This window comes from Crotalus tigris, unplaced genomic scaffold, assembly GCF_016545835.1.
Source record: "Crotalus tigris isolate CLP2741 ecotype Arizona unplaced genomic scaffold, ASM1654583v1 scf7180000018485.2372832, whole genome shotgun sequence".
NCBI lineage: Eukaryota > Metazoa > Chordata > Lepidosauria > Squamata > Viperidae > Crotalus > Crotalus tigris.
Genome location: NW_024097033.1, coordinates 205,793 through 226,832, shown reverse-complemented (window position 1 = coordinate 226,832; position 21,040 = coordinate 205,793). Strand labels below are relative to the sequence as shown.

Here is a 21,040-nt window from a genome sequence, read left to right as displayed (position 1 = left end):
GAATGGATCTTGATCTTAACCCAGGGACTGCCTGTATTTGTTCTGTAGTCAGATAAACAAAAAGAAGGCATCAGAAGGCATGGATCTAGTTTCCTGTCTAGAAGTTATCACAATGCTTTATAAGAAAATAGGAAACTCAAATTCTTCCAAGCAAGATAAAAGTTATGGAAGGAACTTTCCCCTATGCAGTCCATACAGCCAGAATAATATTGGTCCCATTACTCACCAAAATTAAAGCAAAATTACAGAGGATGTTCCAGTGTAGAGTGATTAAAACAATTGCATAGTTCACAAATGTACAAATCTGAAATAGCTAAACAAAACTGTGAAAAAGGTGATGCATCCTTCTTTTTATGGATGATCTCCTGTGATTTGCCAGGGCTTGAGTAGTCTTGCTGCTTGCTGCTAGCAATGGATTTTGTCAGAATCACTGACATCTAGGTTGTATCAAAGTAATTACTGTACCTTTAGAATACTGTTGGATAGTTATTTTTCTTTTTAAAAATACCTTTTGAAATGCCTGTGTTCTTATAGGGCCTAGAAATTTTTAATATTTATAGATGATTATTTCAGTTACAGTGTTACTGAGCCTGAACATGATCACTCTGAACATCTACAATCAGTGCATATCAAAAACTGAACTAAACTAAATATTTGTGTCAGAAAGAGCTCAGATATCTGGGATGTTTCATAAATAAACAAGCAATGAATCAAGAGCCAAAGATATAGAAGTTATTTCAGGAATTAACCTCCCCAAATTTGCAGCTGAGCTAAGAAAATATTTAAGCATGGTGCAAATACTTTGGATGATTTTGTATTACAATTGGCAGAAGTCCAGCATCCTTTAAATGAAATGCTCAAAACAGACATCTGTCACTAAGGACATGAATAAGTTGTTGTCAAGTGTATAAACAATGTTTAAACACATCTTCAGTTCTGGCACTTTGTGATGATCCCTAGTGTATTGTTATGAGTGCTGATGCTGGCAACTGTGTAATAAATGGAGTGTAAGTGTTGCTTTAAGTTGACGGATGAGAATCGAAGCCAATAGGATATTGTTCCCAAACAGTCAGTTGCAAAAGAGTGTCTCATATTAATGTAGCCATGTGAATGATTGATGGACTGAAGTTCTTCCAATTTTATGCAAACTAGAGTTGTGCACATTTAAAATGATTTGAAAGAAGTGAAGTGATTCTGTATTACTAATTAGACAGCTATGTCTTTTTTTCAAGCTTTTCTACTAGCTTGGGAAAAGAGGTAGATATGCCTACTGTAATTAAGAGAGAACTGCTGGATTTGTGGAAGATTCAAAGCATTTTTTTCAAAATAATTTTCAAAACATACATAACCCTCATTCAGACAACAAGCCATTTGTTTCCCAGAGAATTACAGAGATGGGGTATGGGTATCAGTAATATATGAAACATTTTTCTTCTAGATTATGATTTGTAAGCTCTTACTTCATTCAAGAAAAATATTTGTTTGAACAAATAAAAGGGGTAGTGGATGACCAGACAAAAAAGATCAAACAAATCTGGAAAGAGTATACTGAAATTCTATACAATAAAGCTGTCAATATCCAAGACATCTTTAAAAGATACTCCGTATTTACAAAAAGCTCTAGTGCCAGAACATGAAATGCAATCAGTATTCCAGGTATTCCAAGTTGGAAATCTATAGGAATTGATAGTATATCTATAGAACTATGGCAAGCAACTGAAGAAGAATCAGTAAAGGTTCTAACCAAATGATGCCAACAAATGTAGAGAATAACACAATGGTCAAAACAGAGTGGAAAAGATCAATCTATATAACAAAACAGAAGAATGAAAATTTAACAGAGTAAAATTACAGTATTCTTAATTTCACACATAAGCAATAAAATGACTAGGATCATCCAATGCAGATTAGAAAACTATATGGAAAGGGATGGCTTTAGAACAGGCCAAGGAAAGCAAGACAAGAAAAACAAAGAATGCAAAAAAGAAATCAATGTGTGCTTAATTAATTATATAAAGGCTATATATACCATATATAAAACACATGATTGTATTAATCATGTCAAACTGGAGCAGGCTTAGAAAAATAGGAATTCCAGAACATCTCATTATCCTCATGTGAAACTTAGACATAGGTCAGAAAGCTACATTCTGGATGAAACATCATGAAACAGAAGTTGGCAAAGACATGAGACAAGATTGTATAACTGTTTATTCAATTTGTGGGATGAATATATATCAAGAGAACCTAGGTTAAAAGATTAGTGTGGTTTTAAAATTGAAGAAAGAAACATCAATAATGTTATGCTGATACTAATACATGAAAATGCAAACAATATGGGGGAAGGTCTAGTAATAAAAATCAAGGAGCACAATGAAAAAATGGGACTATGTTTAAATATAAATGGCACCAAAGTGATGACAAATGGTACAGCAGCCAACCTTAGAACTTACATTTAAAATACTGATATAGTGGATAGGTTCTTTTAGGATCAATAGTATATTAACCAGGTGTCAAGAAATATGCTGCAGACTGGTAGAAAAACAATGGAGGCCTTGGGAAAAAATATTCACATGCCATGATGAGTTTATACCTATAAAGATCAGAATCATGAAAAATCATGTAATACTCTATGAAAATAAAAGCTGGAATTTTAAAAAGAGGATAGAGAGAGTATTGATGCTTTTGAATGTTGGCATTGGGGAAGACTCAGGAGAACATCATGGATAGCCAAGGAAACAAACAAATGGCTCACAGAAAAATTAATACAAAGTTCTCATTTTGTGAGCACAAATAATCAGACTTAAATTATCATTAATTGAACACATTATGCCAAGACCTAGCTTTCTATAATCTAGGTCTATAATCTTTTGACCCGAAAGCCTGTTGGGTGACTTTGGATCAATCATTCTCTCTAAGCTCAATCCACAACCCAGGGTTATTGTTGTGGGGAAAATAGCAACAGGATAGGACATACCTAGTGGTATGCTTGCCACATTGAATTGTATATAAAAATGTGGGAATAATAAGAATAAGGAATAAGAAGAATAAGAAAAGGAAAATGGCAGGACAAATTATTACTTGACCAGTACACAAAAGCAAATTACAAATCCTGGCAAGGCTAAGAGCAGGAAAATTGCAAAAAAAGACAGAGGGCCTAATTCTTGCTGCACAAAATTAAGCCTTAAGAAGAAATGCATACAAGGCCAGAACTGAGAAGACAGCATCAAATATCATATCTGCAAAGTAGTTGAAGAAATAATGGATGACCTAGTTAGTTGCAGCAAGAGGATTGCGTGGACTGACTACAAATAATGGTGTGACAAAGCAGCAACAATGATGCATTGGAACATCTGCAAGAAAGAACTTGTGGGACCACAAAATAGACAAAGTAATAGAAAATGAAGAACCTAAAGTACTTTAGTTTAGAATTCAAACAGACAGGCAGACGTGCCACATAACACCTAGACCAGTGGTTCGCAACCTTTTTAATGCCGCGACCCCCAACTGGTCGTAAGTCGAGGACTACTCAACTGGTCGTAAGTCGAGGACTACTCAACTGGTGCAGCACCATTTGCAGAATGGGACTTTTGGCAGGCTCAGCAGGGCAGAGACAGCCGGGACAATTCCTATTGGCTTTTGAAAGCCAATAGAATTAGACTCTATTCAAGAGAGTCTATTCTATTGGCTTTCAAAAGCCAATAGAATAAAAGGGAGTAGCACAGCTAAGGAAAAGGGGGGGGAAATGGCGGACTGCATTGTTTGGTGACCCCCATGAAATGGTCATTTGACCCCAAATGGAGTCCCGACCCACAGGTTGAGAACCACTGACCTAGACTTAATAACTATGAATAAGAAAACACAAAAGTCTGGATAGTGGACATTGCACTACCTGGAGACAATAGAAGAGAAGAGAAGGAATTAGAGAAAATAACAAATACAAAGACCTGTAAATAGAAGGACTGCAGCAAAAGAAAGCAGAAGTAATACCAATAGTAATAGTTGCCTAACATCTGGAACATACTTAAATACCATCAGCATTGAAAAGGTAGCACCAGTTAATTACCATATAAAAGGCAGCTTTACTTGGAGCAGCTTACATCCTATGAGACTTTTAACATCAACAAACAACTTCTGCCTATCTCAGATGCTTGGAAAGGACTTGAAAGGTAGATAAAAATCCCAAATCCTGTCTAAACATCTGGCTGACTGTGCAACTAATCATAATGATACACTATTGGAACTGGCCAGTTGAAAATGGAGAATCTGAACAAGATCTATATATATATATTTGCTAAGACTCATCATCAGCTTGATAGCACGTAATCAAGCAGATTCTATTCAACTTTTAAAAGTGGAAAGTCACATGACAGTATGACATGACTCAAAGCCCTTTTCTACTTAGTCTCTTCAGTGTAGTGTCATTGCTTCTATCCCGCAACCAATACTGAGCTTCATATAAAATGCTTCTCCCTCACATATTCTCTGTGTTCCTTCCGCACAACCCATTTTTCTCAGAGAATGAAATATTTAAAAATGTATACAGACACATTCTATATGCTGATGTAATTATTATTCCAATTGGATGCAACAAGTGGGTGATACACTGTATATATAGTTCATTATGTCCATTGAGTTATTACTAAGTTACGAGTGCATGGTGGTTTGGTTCAGCTAATGTTTTAAAATCAGTTGAAGCAAGTTATAATGTTTACCAAAATAATTCTTAATTTTTTTTAAAAAAAAACCACTAATTATGCCAGATATGCCCTGGAAGAGAATTGGAGATGATAATTTGCTAACTTGGGAATGATAAGTATTTAGTATTATAGGTTATTTTTTATGATCTATTTTCAAGGAGCAGCATGTACCAGATAGAAGTCATTTTATATAAAGTCTATCATATAATGGATCCTTGACCAAAATGACATCCTGGATCTTAATTGCCAGCTAAAACAACTAGAAGCAATAATGTTACACAAACAATCTCAGAGACACCTCAGCCCTCCATTGTCCAGACCAAAGGAGCACAATTAGGCAAAAACAAATCTATTTGCAACGAGTCCCAGAGCAATAACTGTCTTCATAGAAGCAGGTTAAGGCCAAAAAAGGAAAGCACTTCTTTCAGCTTCATTCCTGTTCCATTCATCTCTACAACCCAGGTGGCTTGGATTTTTGATTTATTCTGTGTTGGTTTGATTTTTGCAGGTGTGGATAAATGCAAACACACTCAGTGGAATCAATGTAATGTTATTGGCCAAATTTACAATCTTATAACTCTGCTTCGTTTACAGAAATGTAAACATCCACAATGTTTGTAACATACAGTATATATTATATATAACATATTTTAACACATTGTAAGTTTCTTTAAACCCTATGATTCTATGAAATGTGATTGTGAGATTATTTGTTTTTAATCCCAGATTATGCATTGGAGAAATTAAAGTATATATCTGATTGGCTGATTGGTTTATAAGATTTATAAACCACTCAAACACCTACTAAATAAAACAAACAGCAAGGGAAACATATTTGGCCTCCAAATGTTGCTGATGTATAATTCTCACCATTGGCTAGACCGCTGTTTTTTTCTCCCTTGCTCAAATCTAGTATATGTTACCCTATGGCTTACTTTTCATTTCTCAGTAGACTGTCTTTCTGCCAGCTATCATTTATTACAGAAGCCACACCTTGCAGATGTTCCCAAAAATATTCACAGCTTTAGTATTTCATTTTTTTTAGAAGCCCAGTGAAAACATGCCTGGCATTATATTGTGTTTTATGACCCAGAAAAAAGCATTAGTCGGAGATTTTTAAAGTTACTTTCCATTTTACATGGCCCTGAAGGCTAATAGGAGCACTTAGGCCAGGATTTCAGCTGAAAATGGCTTAGCCTTACTTCTTTAGATGTACAGACTACATGCCAGGTAGTTTAAAATTATAAGCAAAAAAACAAGTCCTTCAAGTTAATCAAAGTCATTAATTAATTGTGGATTAATGCTAAGAGTTAAAATGCCAGCAAACTGGTGCTTATGAGAGAGAAGCTTGAGCAGAGCTCCAAATCATAGTGTTACATGGTCATACTACTAAAAAATAATTTGATTATCTTTTGATACTAAAGTGATGTGCAGGCAAGTAGAGACTACTTCTATACCTGAAACAACCTTGATGTGTACATAGGCTTGTCATGTTTCTAAATATTCAGACCAAGAACTGCAGACGGTAAATTTGGGGGCTAAAAGTCTATACAAGGAAGCCTGGATCTCTCCGGGTGGGGTGGACTAGCTTTATAATGAATTGAGTATGACATCTGGAAAATTGGATGGGATAATGGGGTTTGAGTTGAGACAATAATTTGATGAGAGCAAAGCAATACCACAGCACCTAATTTGCTCCTATCAAATGGGAAGCTGATCTCCCTGTACTCTGTGTCTCATATAGTATGACCATATTCAGAACTCCATAGAATTGGGAATTCACTGTACATAAACAATAACCAATAACTAATAATTAGTCCACCAGTTCTTTATTTTGGTCATTTACTTGGTCAAATTTGCATTCAGTAGTAAAATTAAAGCCATCCCTTAAATCAATAATTTAAGACATAAGAATAAATAGAGTTTATGTCGTTAGCACGAATGAAGATAAAATTATCATCTCTCTCAATCAATTGATAGATATATAATTTCAAAATCAATTATGAATACAAGTATATAAATCTATAAGATGTATACTATTATATAAAATTACACTTAATGCTAAATGGCTAAATATAAATGGTTAAGATTGGATTAAAATAGTATATAAAAATCATTAAATTTCTAAAATCTATAAATATTTCAAATCTAGTACTAAGGTGTGACTAAAACACTTCAGGGTAAAAATTTAGATAGCACATAGAAAAGGATGACTGCAGTGGTGGGATTCAGCCAGTTCGCACCACTTTGGCAGAACCGGTAGCTAATTTTTTGTTGTCCAGGTCCAGAATGGACTTCCGGAAGTGGCATCCACACAGAGAACCAGTTGTTCACATATTTGCATCCCACCACTGGATGACAGGGAATCTGAAGACTGAATGGCCATTGCCTTAATCAGCCTAATGGCTTCAATGTCTAAGAATGTAAACTGTGGCAAATAGGTGTAATATACTGTACAAAATAACAAAGTAAAAATAACATCTAACTTTGTCTATAACTTTAACAGCCATCCTTGGGTAAAGTTTATATACACTGTAACATTTTTTTCTACTTTTAAAGAGAACTTAATTGTGCCATGCCACTCTCACTAATCAAACTGTAAGAAGCTTCCAAGTTTTCTGTGCTATTTGAGTTTGAGTCTGGTTTCCTTTGAAATGAGGCCTTAGAAGACCTAGTGGTATTTTGCAGAAGGTGTGCACATTTATCCATTAGGCTTCAAAACAAGGTCTGCCTAATTTTCTATGAGCAATTTTCTTTGAATGATATTTTGTGTGTAATGTTGTTGTTGGCTTTCTTCCATCAGTGTCATATTTAACACATTTTAAAATACATATTTATAATGACTGTAATATGTCACAAATGAGAAAGTTCTAGGGCTTGAGATATGCTTTGTTAAAAGCTCTGCCATTGCCAGCGGTGATATTTGACTTCTTGATTTAAAATGGCTGAAATGGAAGAAAATCTGTTGATTAAGCTGCTATTTACTTCTGATTTATTTTATAATGGAAGACTTCCCAAGGCTTTTCAAAATCTCAGCCAACCACATTAAAAGCTGCTTTCATGAATTTGATGTTGATCCCAAATGATGCCATTTCCTTAGAGGGCGTTGTTCTTGCATTTGTAAAAGTTTAGCAGAATTGCGTACAGATTATAGTACACAATAAATAAATCTTGAAAATAGTCAGTGGTGGCCAGGAACAAACACCTCGCAGTGACCCACATTCTGTTGATCAGATGGTTTCAATTAATTAGTGTTACATAAGAGCCAAGAATAGTGTCACTCAAATGTTTGCCAAACTGATGATTTGTAAGATATGCACACAGCCTTTTTCTTTTATTCAGAATATAATATAGATTGCTTCAACACTGTTTTTTCTGAAGAGGCTAGAGAGGAAGAAATTAAAATAATCCCTGCAACGTGCAAAGAATTGTGATCCCTTTATAGATGATGAAAAAAAAATTAAAATAGCAGAAGAGCTTTAACTTTTTACCAAGGAGCCATCTGTTCTCTTAGGTAAGTGGGTTTTAAATTAATAAGTTTAAATTTAATGTATGTTAATTTAGATGCTGTACTCAGTAAGTGTATTACCCTGGGGAAACATAATCTTTTGATGTTTCTAGGTGGGGAGTAAATCACATTGAGCAGAGTAAAACATTTTTCAGAGTAAGCTTGGCTAGGATTGTGCTATCTTTAGATACCATGAATTAAAACAATCTCAACTGCAATCTTAGATGTTTCTATTCAGAACCAATTTTCACCAAAGTCAGTTGGGTTTGCTCCTGAATAAATATGTAAAGGATTGCAACTGAAAGATATGAACATGCACTTGCATTCTTCTTTCCTTACTATCTCTTTCACTGTCAACTTCTGAGGCCATAAATCTGTATTCTTTTGTTTACATTATTTTAAAAGATGCTCTACTTGCTGATATATAGCTTCATTTATGAACTGCTATGTTAGGCCTTTTTGCTATTTGGATGCTACACACACAAAAAAGTTTGAAAATACTGCTATTAGGTGGTAATGATATGATTGACATTTGCATGATGCTGTGGGGAAAAAAGGTAAAGTATACATTGCAAAGGGGTTATTTTTGAAAATCTGGGACATGACCTTCCTTTGCAGAAAAATTCACTGATTAATCAGAAACAATGTGGATTTATTCTTGGAAATCTAATTTCCTTTCATTATAAATGCACAGTCTTACTTCTGGAAAGATATAAATAACTAATAGCACTAACATTTTAAAAGTGATTTTTTTTTTTTTTTTTTTGCTGAATGATGCCTTTTTAAAATACCAGAACTGGTTCTGGTTCTTTCCCTCACTCTCCTGTTTTCAGTGCTTCAAGTTTGGGTTCACTGATCATGCAACCATTTACCCCTTTTAGGACTTGGCAGAAGTTGTGACTCCAGCTAAAAGATATTGTAATGTTACAGTAAATAGAATTTGCTGATAGGTCATATTGCCAACCATAGGATTTGAATGACAAAGAAATGTTTAAAGCATTTAATTTTGTAATTTTCCTCCAGCTCATTTTGCAGCCCTTATTATATTGAACATTTATTTCATTTTAGGTAATATTTTCATTATTGGCAAATACGTTAAGACTTGTATTGCTTCTGTAATTTTTATTTGAAAAATTAATTTATAGTGTTTTTTGTGTATATATACATGTGTGCTCTAGTTAACTGAAAATAATATTTTTTCTGCTTACTTCTATTCAAGAGGAATATTGTAAACTTGTTGAGAATGTGGTTAGGCAGATTGATAAAAATTTATTCTGCCTTATTTTGCTATGGATTACCTAAAGATCAAGATCACTTTTTGTGCTTTACCGTATTAGATAAGGCTTAGTATTTCAAGATTTCATTTTAAACCTTAACACAGAAAACTGCCTAGCTGTATAGTTTTTTAGCTACTTGGTATGTTCAATTCTGTGTGTTTTTTTTATTTGATATATGGCTATTGCTTATAAATACATACATACATACATACATACATACATACATATAGTTTTGACATCAGAAAAGCAAATAGATCTATGGTTTTCATATATTTCCACATTCTATGGCAATAGTAGGAAAGAATCTATTAAATTCAGGGAACAGAAACAAAGCCAGAAAAAGACATTTCACTAAAGTAGATGTTCTGTATAGCTATGAACGCAGAGCACATGGTCTTAGCACCTGGATAGGAATAGGCTGAGAAGGTGGCAGTCTTCCAAACTTTCCTTTATTATGGTTTGTTTCAATTTGCTTTTCTGTTTGCCATTCTGCTTGAAGTAGAGACACAACAGGCACAGCAGTTTAGGGAAGATAATACTCAACTTATTTATTCCAACTTAGACATCACCAATTCCAATCAAATCTGGATGATTCACAGTATAAAAACAAAACTAAACAAAATTCGAGCAAAAAGCCCACAACTGTATAACAATAAGAAGATAGCCAATCTTGCCAACAATAAACATATAATGTACTCACCATTGGAGTAGTTGACTAGGCTAGGGCATGAGTGACTATCTGAAAAGCCTCTTGGTCTAGCAAAAGGCACAATTGACACACACAATGTAGCTGTTCAAAGGGACTAAGTATATGTACTGCCTTTCTGTAGAAAAAAATCAAGATGTTGTACGTGGAATTCCTGGGCAGAGTTCCTTCAAGATACTGGCAAAATTCAGGCTTCCTTAGCTTCAGCAAGATGGCTTTAGAGTTTAGATGAAGTTAGGAATCTACTTGGCCCAAAGTATTCCATGAAGAAGAATGCAAATTCTGGGATTCTGTCAGGCTAAACCCAAGAACAATAGCCAGACTTCAGTCTACTTATAAATATATTCATTTTGGAATCACTAGAATGTGTTAAATTGGGAACTCCATGTACAGCATGATTTTAGTCACAGGATACTGAAACATTTTTGTATCAATTGAACAAGCCTCTTGAAGGCTATTTTTGCTTGTCCATAATTGTTAGGATTGTGTAATTTGCCAGCACCCGCCCAATCCCAGGCGAATGCCAGCTTTGCCAAAAGAAAAAGCTATCCAGATTTCTTTCTTGCAATGTAGCATGTTGTGAACTAAAAAGTGCCAGTCTTCTGCTGTCGGTAGAGCTCTAACAGGAACACATTTTTTAAAAAACATTTTTCTTGGCATGATACCAGCATCAAAAACAGGTATGTTTGCATTATTTTTGCTGATGTTGTATGTCTCTGTGTTGAATCATTCAGAAGGATCAAACATATAGCTGCAGACTGATGTAGTTTAGACATTGGATTATTTTTGTGCATAATATCTACAGACATAAAGAAAATGACCATGAAAATGAAGAAAGGAATATATTCACAGAGAAGATATATAGATAGATAGATAGATAGATAGATAGATAGATAGATAGATAGATAGATAGATAGATAGATAGATAGATAGATAGATAGATAGATATATATATATATATATATATATATATATATATATATGACTGTTTATATTGCTTTGGAAAGTATGAACTCTTTCACACCTTGCCTTTGATACAGTATATTAAAAACAATCATATGTAGAACCAATGTTCTGTGTCTTATGGTTTTGAGATCAAGACTATTATGTTGGTTGTTTTCAGTCTGTGGGGGTGGGATGGGGGTATGCACTAGTGGATAGTTTTGCAATTAGATCACATATTTATGTATGCAAGTGGAGTTCCATTTCAGAAACAAAATATATAAATTGTGCATTTGTAGGAAATTTGTGAAGAATATCCCTGATTGTTAAATGTTGCATCTACAGCAGAAAATACATAATTATTTCTCAGTGCTGAACTTTGATGAAACCTATTTGAAACTGGGCTTCTTTGAAATTCAGCATAGGCAAGCATATGGAAGTTCTTTTTGTAACCTTTTGTTTTTATTTCCAAAAGACACTACATGTGGTAAACTGTCTGAGAATGCAGGCTATATTTGATGCATTCATTTGAGCAAAATTCTACTGAATTAAATTACTATGAACCATATTTATACAATTTCTTTTTTTAAAAAAACAGAATTTTGCTTAATAAAATGTAGTGTGAATACATCTACTTTTTAAAGAAGGTGTCCCTTTCTGCTAACAAACTCCTGAATATTTTAGTTTTCATATAGTATTAACATATATTGTTAAGCAAGAGTTTTGAGTCCAGGAAAAACCCCAAGTTGTATACAACCTTTGAATGGAGAAGCATGATCCCATCCAAAGATCACACTTCTCCATGAAGTATTCCTAGATCTGGACCGCCCAAATAACCACAGTCATTTGATCTTAGTAGGATTGAGTAGAAGATGGTTCCTCTCCCTTTGTGAAGGGTTAAGGGTGCTACATTGAGGGGTGTGTGTGTGTGTGTGTGTGTGTGTGTGTGTGTGTGTGTGAGAGTGAGAGAGAGAGAGAGAGAGAGAGAGAGAGAGAGAGAGAGAGAGAGAAGAGAGAGAGAATCCATCTCTACAATATATGAATACCAAGAGACAGAATGATTCATTTGGGTAGGATTTTCTTGCTGTGGAATAAACAGTGCAAAATATAAAGCAATTTCTCATTTTATTGAGGAAGTGCTTCCACCTTTCCTGTTGCTAAAATGGAATCTGAACACAGTGAAAGAAGAAAGAAGTAACTGGGAGAACATGATCTAATGAATTCTATTTTATTTTAGGGGGATTTTCAGGTGCCTTTACCATCCAGCAGAATTAAAAAGGTAAGCGTCCGTCTCCCTCCCCCCCATATCTCAGTTTCTTTGTATGCTTTTGTTTGTTTTAAACTTTGTGATCTCATACAAAGCCTTTTCTTTCAAATGAAGATGCTTCAACAGCTTTGAGGTTTGAGAAGCACTGCTTTTCACATTTCCCCAGATGAAGTACTACACTTGTTGATTTTCTGTGATTTCAGACTGGGGGGGGGGGTAGGGGGCAAGTGCTTTCTTGTTTTAAAGTATTCTTGAAAATAGAAAGCCAGAACAAGAGACAACGAGCTGGTGTTGTCTGAAATACCAGACAACTGACAAATACCAGTTGTCTGAAATAATATGGTTTATTTTACCCCACCCTCATTAACATTCTTCTATGGAATCTAAATAGGTGACATTTATCTTAACATTGCAATGAACCAAGAGATCAGAACTTTCTTTCTCATTCCCAGATTAACTTGCTATCACAGTTAGTGAGCTACAGAGGAAATAATAAAGCAGAGAGGCAATAAGGGCCAGAAAAAGAAAAATAAACATGGCGAGTTATACAACATAGAATAACCTTGTCTCTCAATTTAAAAGTGCATTTAAAGTTGTAAAGAGAATTTCTGGATGTTTTGAAGACTGAAAAGCATTTGGAATATGATTTAAAAGAGAAGTTGTGTCATTATCAACATCCTTACATTTTGATTTGTACCTGATTCCCTGCATGAATGTTCTATAATTGGCAGAGGAATCATTAACAATAACAAACGTGTCCTTGCAAGAAGCTGCACTAACAAGGTATCCTTTGCCTGCTTATCCTTTATTATTTATTGTGAGGCACAGAAGTCCTATGGGGGAGGGAATAGAACATAGAATAATAGAGTTGGAAGTGTCCTTAGAGGTCTTCTAGTCCAGCAGCCCCCAACCTTTTGGGCACCAGGGATCTGTTCCATAGAGAGAGTTTTTTTTTTCATGGACTGGAAGGGGCATGGTTTCATGTGTTGCCTGCAGCCCACGGATGGGGCATTGCTTGTTTGCATGGCCTGGATTCTGGCAGGCCACGGCCTGGTGGCAGTCTACGGACCAGGGGTTGGGGACCCGTTCTAGTCCAGCTCACACCATTTCAGACAAATAGTTGTCCAGTCTTTTCTTAAAAGCTTTCAATGATGGAGCACCTACAACTTCTGAAGGCAAGCTGTTCCATTGGTTGATTGCTCTCACTGTTAGGAAATTTCTCTTTAGTTCTAGGACCTAGGTTGTTTCTCTGCTTGGTTAGTTTCCATCCATTGTTTCTTGTCTTGCCTTTTGGTGCTTTGGAAAATAGTTTGATCCCCTCGTTTTTGTAGGAGCTCCTCAAATATTGTAACACTGCTATTATGTCTTCCCAGTTCTTCTTTTTATTAGACTAGAGTCGACATACCCAATGTCTGTAACTGTTTTTTCTATATTTTAGCCTCCAACTCTTAATCATTCTTGTTGCTCTTCTTTGCATTCTTTTCCAGAGTCTCAACATCTTTTTTATATCCTTTAGTAGGATATAAATCCCCTACTAACAATTTACAATATTTAATTTAAATTTATAAATTTCCTAGGTTGCTTCAAGCTTTGTCTTTCACTATTCTTAGCAACACTGCTTTATAGGCAATCTAGTTATTGCTTTCATCTTTTGGTCGTTACTATAGAATTTAACTTCTTTTCATCCATGTTATTCTCATGACGGAAAGAACCAGAATAAGGGTTATGTTAGATTAGGTTTAGCATCATACATACATACCCATCACACTATTCTCTTTCAGGATGACCAACTTTATGCAAAGCACAGAAAATAAGTAAGAAATAGTAAGACAAAGACATTAATATATAAAATAAAAAGGCAATATAGCTAAATCTAATTTATACCAACATGATTCACTTTATCTTTCCATATATATCTTTCTTCTCTTGTTAATCATTTTTGCTTTCTCCCTATTCACACAGCTATTTCTATATTGCTGTAAGGACCCACCCCACTTTGTATCTTAAGAAGACAGAACTCTTGGAATAGCTCTTCCAACAGGAATCCTTTATTAAGAGAAAATGGTTGCAGGCATGCTAGACAGGACTTGGGGTTCAAGCTCTCCCATTCAAGGTTTTAAGGGGTTCCCCAGTAGTCCCAACCAATCAACCCCCCTTCCAGTGATAGTTTCAAGTATCACAATTCCATCCCCTTTCTTCTTCCGTCTGGATGGAGACTTCAGATAACTACATGAAAGGCAATTACTCTTCTTTGATATGTTAACGCTTAGAGTCCACAATAAACACACATTCAGTCCTTTGAAGTGTGCTGAAGGAAGTGAGGGCCATAAAGCCCCTTGCTCTCCCCCTTTTCTCCCTCTTATGGCAGAATCCAGAGAAGGCAGAATTGGGAGTTTCTATGTTTGATAATTAAAGATGAAATATAATTGGATTCTGACATCCGGCCCCTCTTAACAATAAGAGAGATCCACCTGAAAGAAAACACAAGTAAAGAATTTAGTTAGGCTTGTTAGGATCCTCTGTGTGAAACTTCTTCAATAGCTTCGGAGCTCTGACGTGACGTTTATGGACCCACTCATTTTGTGAGGCAGGGAGGTGTTTCCAGGCAACTAGGTACTGAGTTGTTCCATGATATCTCCTAGAGTCAAGGATCTCTTTTATTTCGAAGTGTTGTTCCCCCTCCACCATGATTGGAGGTGGTGGGGGGGATTTTTGGCCGTAGAGGTGACTGATGCTCTCTTTTCAGCAGGCTGCAATGAAAAACTGGGTGTATTTGCCTGAGGTTTTTGGGTAATTCTAATTCTACTGTTACTGGATTTATGATTCTTTTAATTGGAAAAGGTCCTATGTATTTTGGTCCAAGTTTTTTACAGGGCTGTAGGGACTTTAGGTATTTTGTAGATAAGTACACCATTTCTCCTATCATGAATGGTGTAGGCTCAACCCTTTTTTTATCGGCTTGTGCTTTGTATGCCTGCCTAGCTTCATCTAGTGATTTTCTGACTATTGGCCAGGTGTTTTGTAGGTTTTCCATCCATTCTTTCAGTGAAGGGATCGTTGGTTCTTTTGGGGTTAACTCTGGCTTAGGGTTGAAACTTTGGCCGTTGGCTATTTGAAAAGGAGTGTAGCCTGTGCTGGAGTGGACTGCATTATTGTAGGCAACTTCTGCAAAAGGAAGTAAGTCCGTCCAATCACCCTGTTGGAAATTTAAAAAACATCTCAAATATTGCTCAAGTACCGACTGGCACCGTTCCGCTTGTCCATCTCCTTGAGGGTGGTGGCTAGATGTCAATCGCTGAGTGGTCCCTAAGAGGGATAAAAATTCCTTCCAAAATGCAGACGTAAATTGCACTCCCCTATCAGAGATGATGCGTTGGGGTGCCCCGTGCAATCTGTAAATGTGCTGGATGAAAAGTTTTGCTAAGGCCTTTGCAGTGGGAATTTTTTGGCAAGGTTCCAACTGGGTCAGCGGCTCTCTTTCCAGGGAGTTTTCTCCCTCTCTTGCTTCGTTGTCTGACATGGTAAATTTTTGCAAAATCCCCCGGCAAGGGTCTACCTTCCAGGTGGATTAATTTTGCAAGTCCTGTCTAATGTAAGGACCCACCCCACTTTGCATCTTAAGAAGACAGAACTCTGGGAATAGCTCTTCCAACAGGAATCCTTTATTAAGAGAAAATGGTTGCAGGCATGCTAGACAGGACTTGGGGTTCAAGCTCTCCCATTCAAGGTTTTAAGGGGTTCCCCAGTAGTCCCACCCAATCAACCCCCCTTCCAGTGATAGTTTCAAGTATCACAATTCCATCACCTTTCTTCTTCCGTCTGGATGGAGACTTCAGATAACTACATGAAAGGCAATTACTCTTCTTTGATATGTTAACGCTTAGAGGCCACAATAAACACACATTCAGTCTTTTGAAGTGTGCTGAAGGAAGTGAGGGCCATAAAGCCCCTTTGCTCTCCCCCTTTTCTCCCTCTTATGGCAGAATCCAGAGAAGGCAGAATTGGGAGTTTCTATGTTTGATAATTAAAGATGAAATATAATTGGATTCTGACAATTGCTGTTTTATCCTTATCTTTTCACTTATCTTTTTAAAGATGTCAGTTCTGTGCAACCATAATTTTCTCATTCTTCTCTTTTAATGCATTTGTTCTTCCTTTATATATTTGTTCTACAATTCAGTTTTCATTCTGTCTGCATGACCAAACCATCTAAATGTATTTTTCTCATCTCTCTCATTTACTTTGATATTCAGTTCACATTCATTTAATATTCATTCATCCATTCTTGACCTATCTCATAATAATAATAATAATAATAATAATAATAATAATAATAATAGTTGGAAGGGACTTTGGAGGTCATCTAGTCCAACCTCCTGCTCAGGCAGGAAACCCTATACCATTTCAGACAAATGGCTGTCCAGTCTCGTCTTAAAAACTTCCAGTGTTGGAGCATTCACAGCTTCTGGAGGCAGGTTGGTCCACTGATTAATTGTTCTAATGGTCATGTTTTAGCCTCCAGTCCCCTAATTATCTTTGTTGCTCTTCTCTGTACTCTTTCTAGAGACGCAACATCTTTTTTACATTGTAGTGACCAAAACTGAATGTAATATTCCAAGTGTGGCCTTATCAAGGCATTATAAAATGGTATTAACACTTCACATGATCTTGATTCTATCCCCCCTTTTATATTGACCCAAATGCATTCAAGACAGTTTTCATCATTGTTGTGCTCTATTTTTGTAGAGATGTAGTTATTTCTTATATAGAGAGCAACTTCACCTCCTCTTTTATTTGGTCTGTTTCTTTTAAACAATTTAAATAATAATTTAAATAATTTAAAATAATTTAAATAATTAAATCATTAAATAAATTAAATAATTTTACCCCCCAGACAATTTTCAGTAACCTATTCTAAGTACACTCAATTAATTTTTAAATTCCCCATTCTTACTTGCTTTTAACAAAGTGAGGAGACACACTCCCTTATGCACTGCCTTTTCCATTCTTTCCTACATATATCCCTCATAGGTTTTCTCTATCCATTTTCCCATCTTTAATGAACATTCTAGATACATACTGAGTGTGTCACCATTTATATTTAACTTGCAATCATACCCTCTGTACTCCTCGTCAAACACAATTACTTTAGTACTCGATTTTCAAGCAGGAGAGCATCTTGCTATTTTTGAAGGTTTGCCAGGTCTTGAATTTCTTCTAACTTTTAAATTGATTGCCAGTTGTGACTAGAATATATCAATACTTTAGGGATTACAGCTAGAATTTGTTTAATCTAAATCAATAGATTTCTGATAAAGGGCTCATATATCCCACTAGCAATTTTTAAAATATACAGTAAATAAAAGAATTATAATTTAGCCCCATGAATGAACACAGACTTACTTTACCAGGACAAAAAAGCAACACCACAATGAATTGTCCTCCATTAAAAGTGATCTTCTGCTTAATACTCAAAAGAAATATAGATGGTTTATTTACTGTGGTGTTCCTCTTACATTAGGTTCGTGCCCTAATATATGCAGACCTCAAAGAAGCAAACTGAGGCAGAAGATCATTTAATTATAATTTATTCAGAATGTTCTAATAAAAGGGGTCCTTTTCAAAGAGGGAACCTCAAAACCCAACTTCTATTTTCTTTTATAGTTAAGGCATCAAGGGAAATTACAAAAGAAAAGTTGATTGGATAAGACAAAGGCATCCTCCCCCTTGCATAGAAAATCAGTTTCATGAAGTTAAACATGTTACATATAATACCACACATGTTCATTTAAATGAACGCTAAAGAACCGGTGAGCATAAAATTTAGGATGTTCACGAGGAAAAAAATAATAAGGTTATTTAGAGTCCACAAAGAGACAAACCAGATGTCGATCAACACTAAAGTGTTCTCTATCTTATTGGAAGATAAAACTATAGACATCTTGTTAAGACAAACACAGTCCTATCCTAGCCTGACTAAAAGAGCCAAGACAGTTTATCTTGCAGTTTAGCAGTGTGAGAAAGTATCATTCAGTCCATACATACATACATCCAATAACAGACAAAAGAATTTTCTATATTCCAGTCTGCAATGATTGGATAAACTATTAACATAATTTAAAAAGAAAAATAAATTAAAATACAAAAAAGCCTGAACCAAATTTTGCTTCAGCATTAGAAAGTATATCAGTTTGCATTATCCAAAATTTGGATACACTCCAGCGGCCTAGGATGGTGCTTTATATCTATAAGATTGTGCCTAATGGAAATGTTCTTCTCAAATATCAGATATTTGGAAATGTGTAGAAAAATACAGGAGAAACCAAATGAGAAAATAATGTGCGTATTTATGTTTGTAAATATGTTTGTATGTTTATATATGCAACAAGAAAAGCAAGGGTTTTTTTACTGAAAAAATAATATGTATATTTGTGTTTGTATACATACATTTATATATGTGACCCCAAATGCCTTGGGGCTAAAACATTGAATATATAGACAAAATGGCAACAAGACCGAGTTCCTTATTAAGAAAAGCAAGTATTTTTTTTTTTACTGAAAGTGACCAGTTGACTTTATTTTCACTGAAAATAACATTTATTCATTCTGACCCCAAAACTATTTCCAACTGCAGCTGTTTAAAGACTTGTTCATTTTTACAATTTTTTTCATGACTCATATGGGTGGTGCTGGTGTTTTGAGTGTAATTCATCCTCTTGGGAAGAATTACATGATATATCTTGCATCCTGGACAAAATGTCACATTTTGAAAATATTTTCAAAAGTTATCTTTACCACAAAGCCATATACCCTCTCTCTGCTAAATAACATTTTTTAATTTAACGCTAACATTTGAAAGAAAAAAGTTTAATCTTCCATTTGTTTAGAAGATGCAGATAATGCAAGCTTGAAGCCAATACTGAGGGGAACAGATGAAAGAAAGAAAGACTGGAGATGAATGGGGAAAGTTGGCCTTTGACATCCTTGGATGTCTTTAAATATGTTGAACTCCCATTTATCCCACCAATATGCTATAGGCAGTGGTGAGATTCAGCCAGTTCGCACCACTTCGGCAGAACCGGAAGCTATTTTTTTGTTGCCCAGGCCCAGAATAGACTTTCAGAAGCGGCATCCACACAGAGAACCGGTTGCTCACATATCTGAATCCCACTCCTGGCTATGACCTTGCTAACTTGGAATGATAACAATAGTAGAGTAATGCATTTAGGGTCTATCCTGCTAGGTAAGCTAGATTCACAGATGATTGCACTGGTATATTATATATAAAGTTTGTATTAATTCCATCTGTATAACTGAGGAGATGTTCAAGAACACACTTTCCAAAAGCACAGCCATTTCATGTTCTTGGAGGATTACAGAAATGAAACTGGATCATATGCAAATAATCTTGACTAAAAAGTCATAGTTGCACTGCTGGTGAGATTTTGGATTTCTATGTTAAGCCAAAGGGAGGATCAGCACAATCTTCAGAAATTTTTGTTCATTAAGATGCTGCATTTTCACTTAAATAAAGGCAAGAACTGCCTCATTTTTCTCTTCTAAGCTGGCAAGTGTGCTTCTTCCTTTGCTCTTGCTCACTTTCTCAGTGGTACGGATGGAGGATTTGCAGTACTTTGCAATTCGGTTGTCAGTCTTGTTCGTTCTTTTTGCTTCAGGAAAGCACCTTTCCCCCCTATGGACCAGAAAAGTGCTACTTGTGCTTAAAATTATTAAAAACTCACCTGTTTTGTATGTATCTATGTGCCCGGGCAAGTCTGTTCTGGGGAAAAGGAGATTAGTGATGTTATCGACATCAACCTGGCTATTTTGTGCATTGCTTCTACTGCAAATTTGCAAAACCTGTAAGTTTATTGCTATGGAAATGTAGCACTACCCCCTAAAAGGCCACTGTAGTCTGGGTTCTCCTGGCCCTCTTGGTATGGCTGCCAGTTCACAGTGGTCCCTCGCTTAGGCACCTCTGCTTGGCTGGGACACATGATGAGATGGTGGCCAGCCTCTGTCAGCAGGCAGGTCATGTGCAGAGAAAGTATTCAGGTGGCTGTCAGTTCCTTCTTCCTCCTCCTCGGCTTGCTGCACAGAAACCTCTCCTCTTCTATCCACTTCTCTTCCTCAGGCTTACCCCACAGAAGCCTCTCCCGTTCCTCCCTATCACCTTCTCCCTCAGGATTATCCCCCCACACCACCACCACCTTGGCCTTAGCCAAGCCCCAACCCCTCTCTGCCCTCACTGACTCCTCCCTAGGCATCTCCCGGCACTGCCTCTTCAGCTCACCCCACCCCCACTACAGAAAAAGTGTCTGTTCCATGAATTAAAGAGAGAACATTTTAAAATATAACCCTATTTTTCAAATTAAGCTTTGCTTGCTACTGAAGTTAATATTGGCACTGTGGCGAAATCTTCTAGTGGTGCTAATAGAATGGAACAGGAGTGATAGGAGCACAGAATAAAGGTTAAATTTATCCGTGTGTTCCTGTGACTTCATCCTGCTAATTCCCCTTCCTCACAATGTTATTATTGTTAATTTCAATTAGTAATAGTATTAATTGTCAGGTCCACTGAGGCTGATAAACTCAGGACATAATAACCACTTGGTATTCTGGAATGTTTTTAATTGCTGG

At 36.0% G+C, this 21,040-nt stretch overlaps 1 protein-coding gene across 12 annotated transcripts in view; it reads left to right on the top strand.

Annotated features, from left to right (window-relative positions):
* The window catches only part of GPR1 (G protein-coupled receptor 1), a 34,812-nt gene that overhangs the window by 9,275 nt on the left and 4,497 nt on the right, over window positions 1-21,040 (top strand). For 4 of the 12 annotated variants that reach the window (XM_039352851.1, XM_039352858.1, XM_039352857.1 and 1 more), the window contains 2 exons: window positions 8,043-8,214; window positions 12,371-12,412. Coding sequence is in view for 2 of the 12 variants with exons in the window: in XM_039352856.1 (XP_039208790.1) it covers window positions 12,371-12,412 (42 nt within the window). In the remaining 10 variants the exon portion in view is untranslated. Of the gene's footprint in view, window positions 1-7,929; window positions 8,215-10,772; window positions 10,872-12,119; window positions 12,413-21,040 lie in introns of those variants that run through there. The other 8 variants (XM_039352856.1, XM_039352855.1, XM_039352862.1 and 5 more) reach the window with 5 other exon arrangements.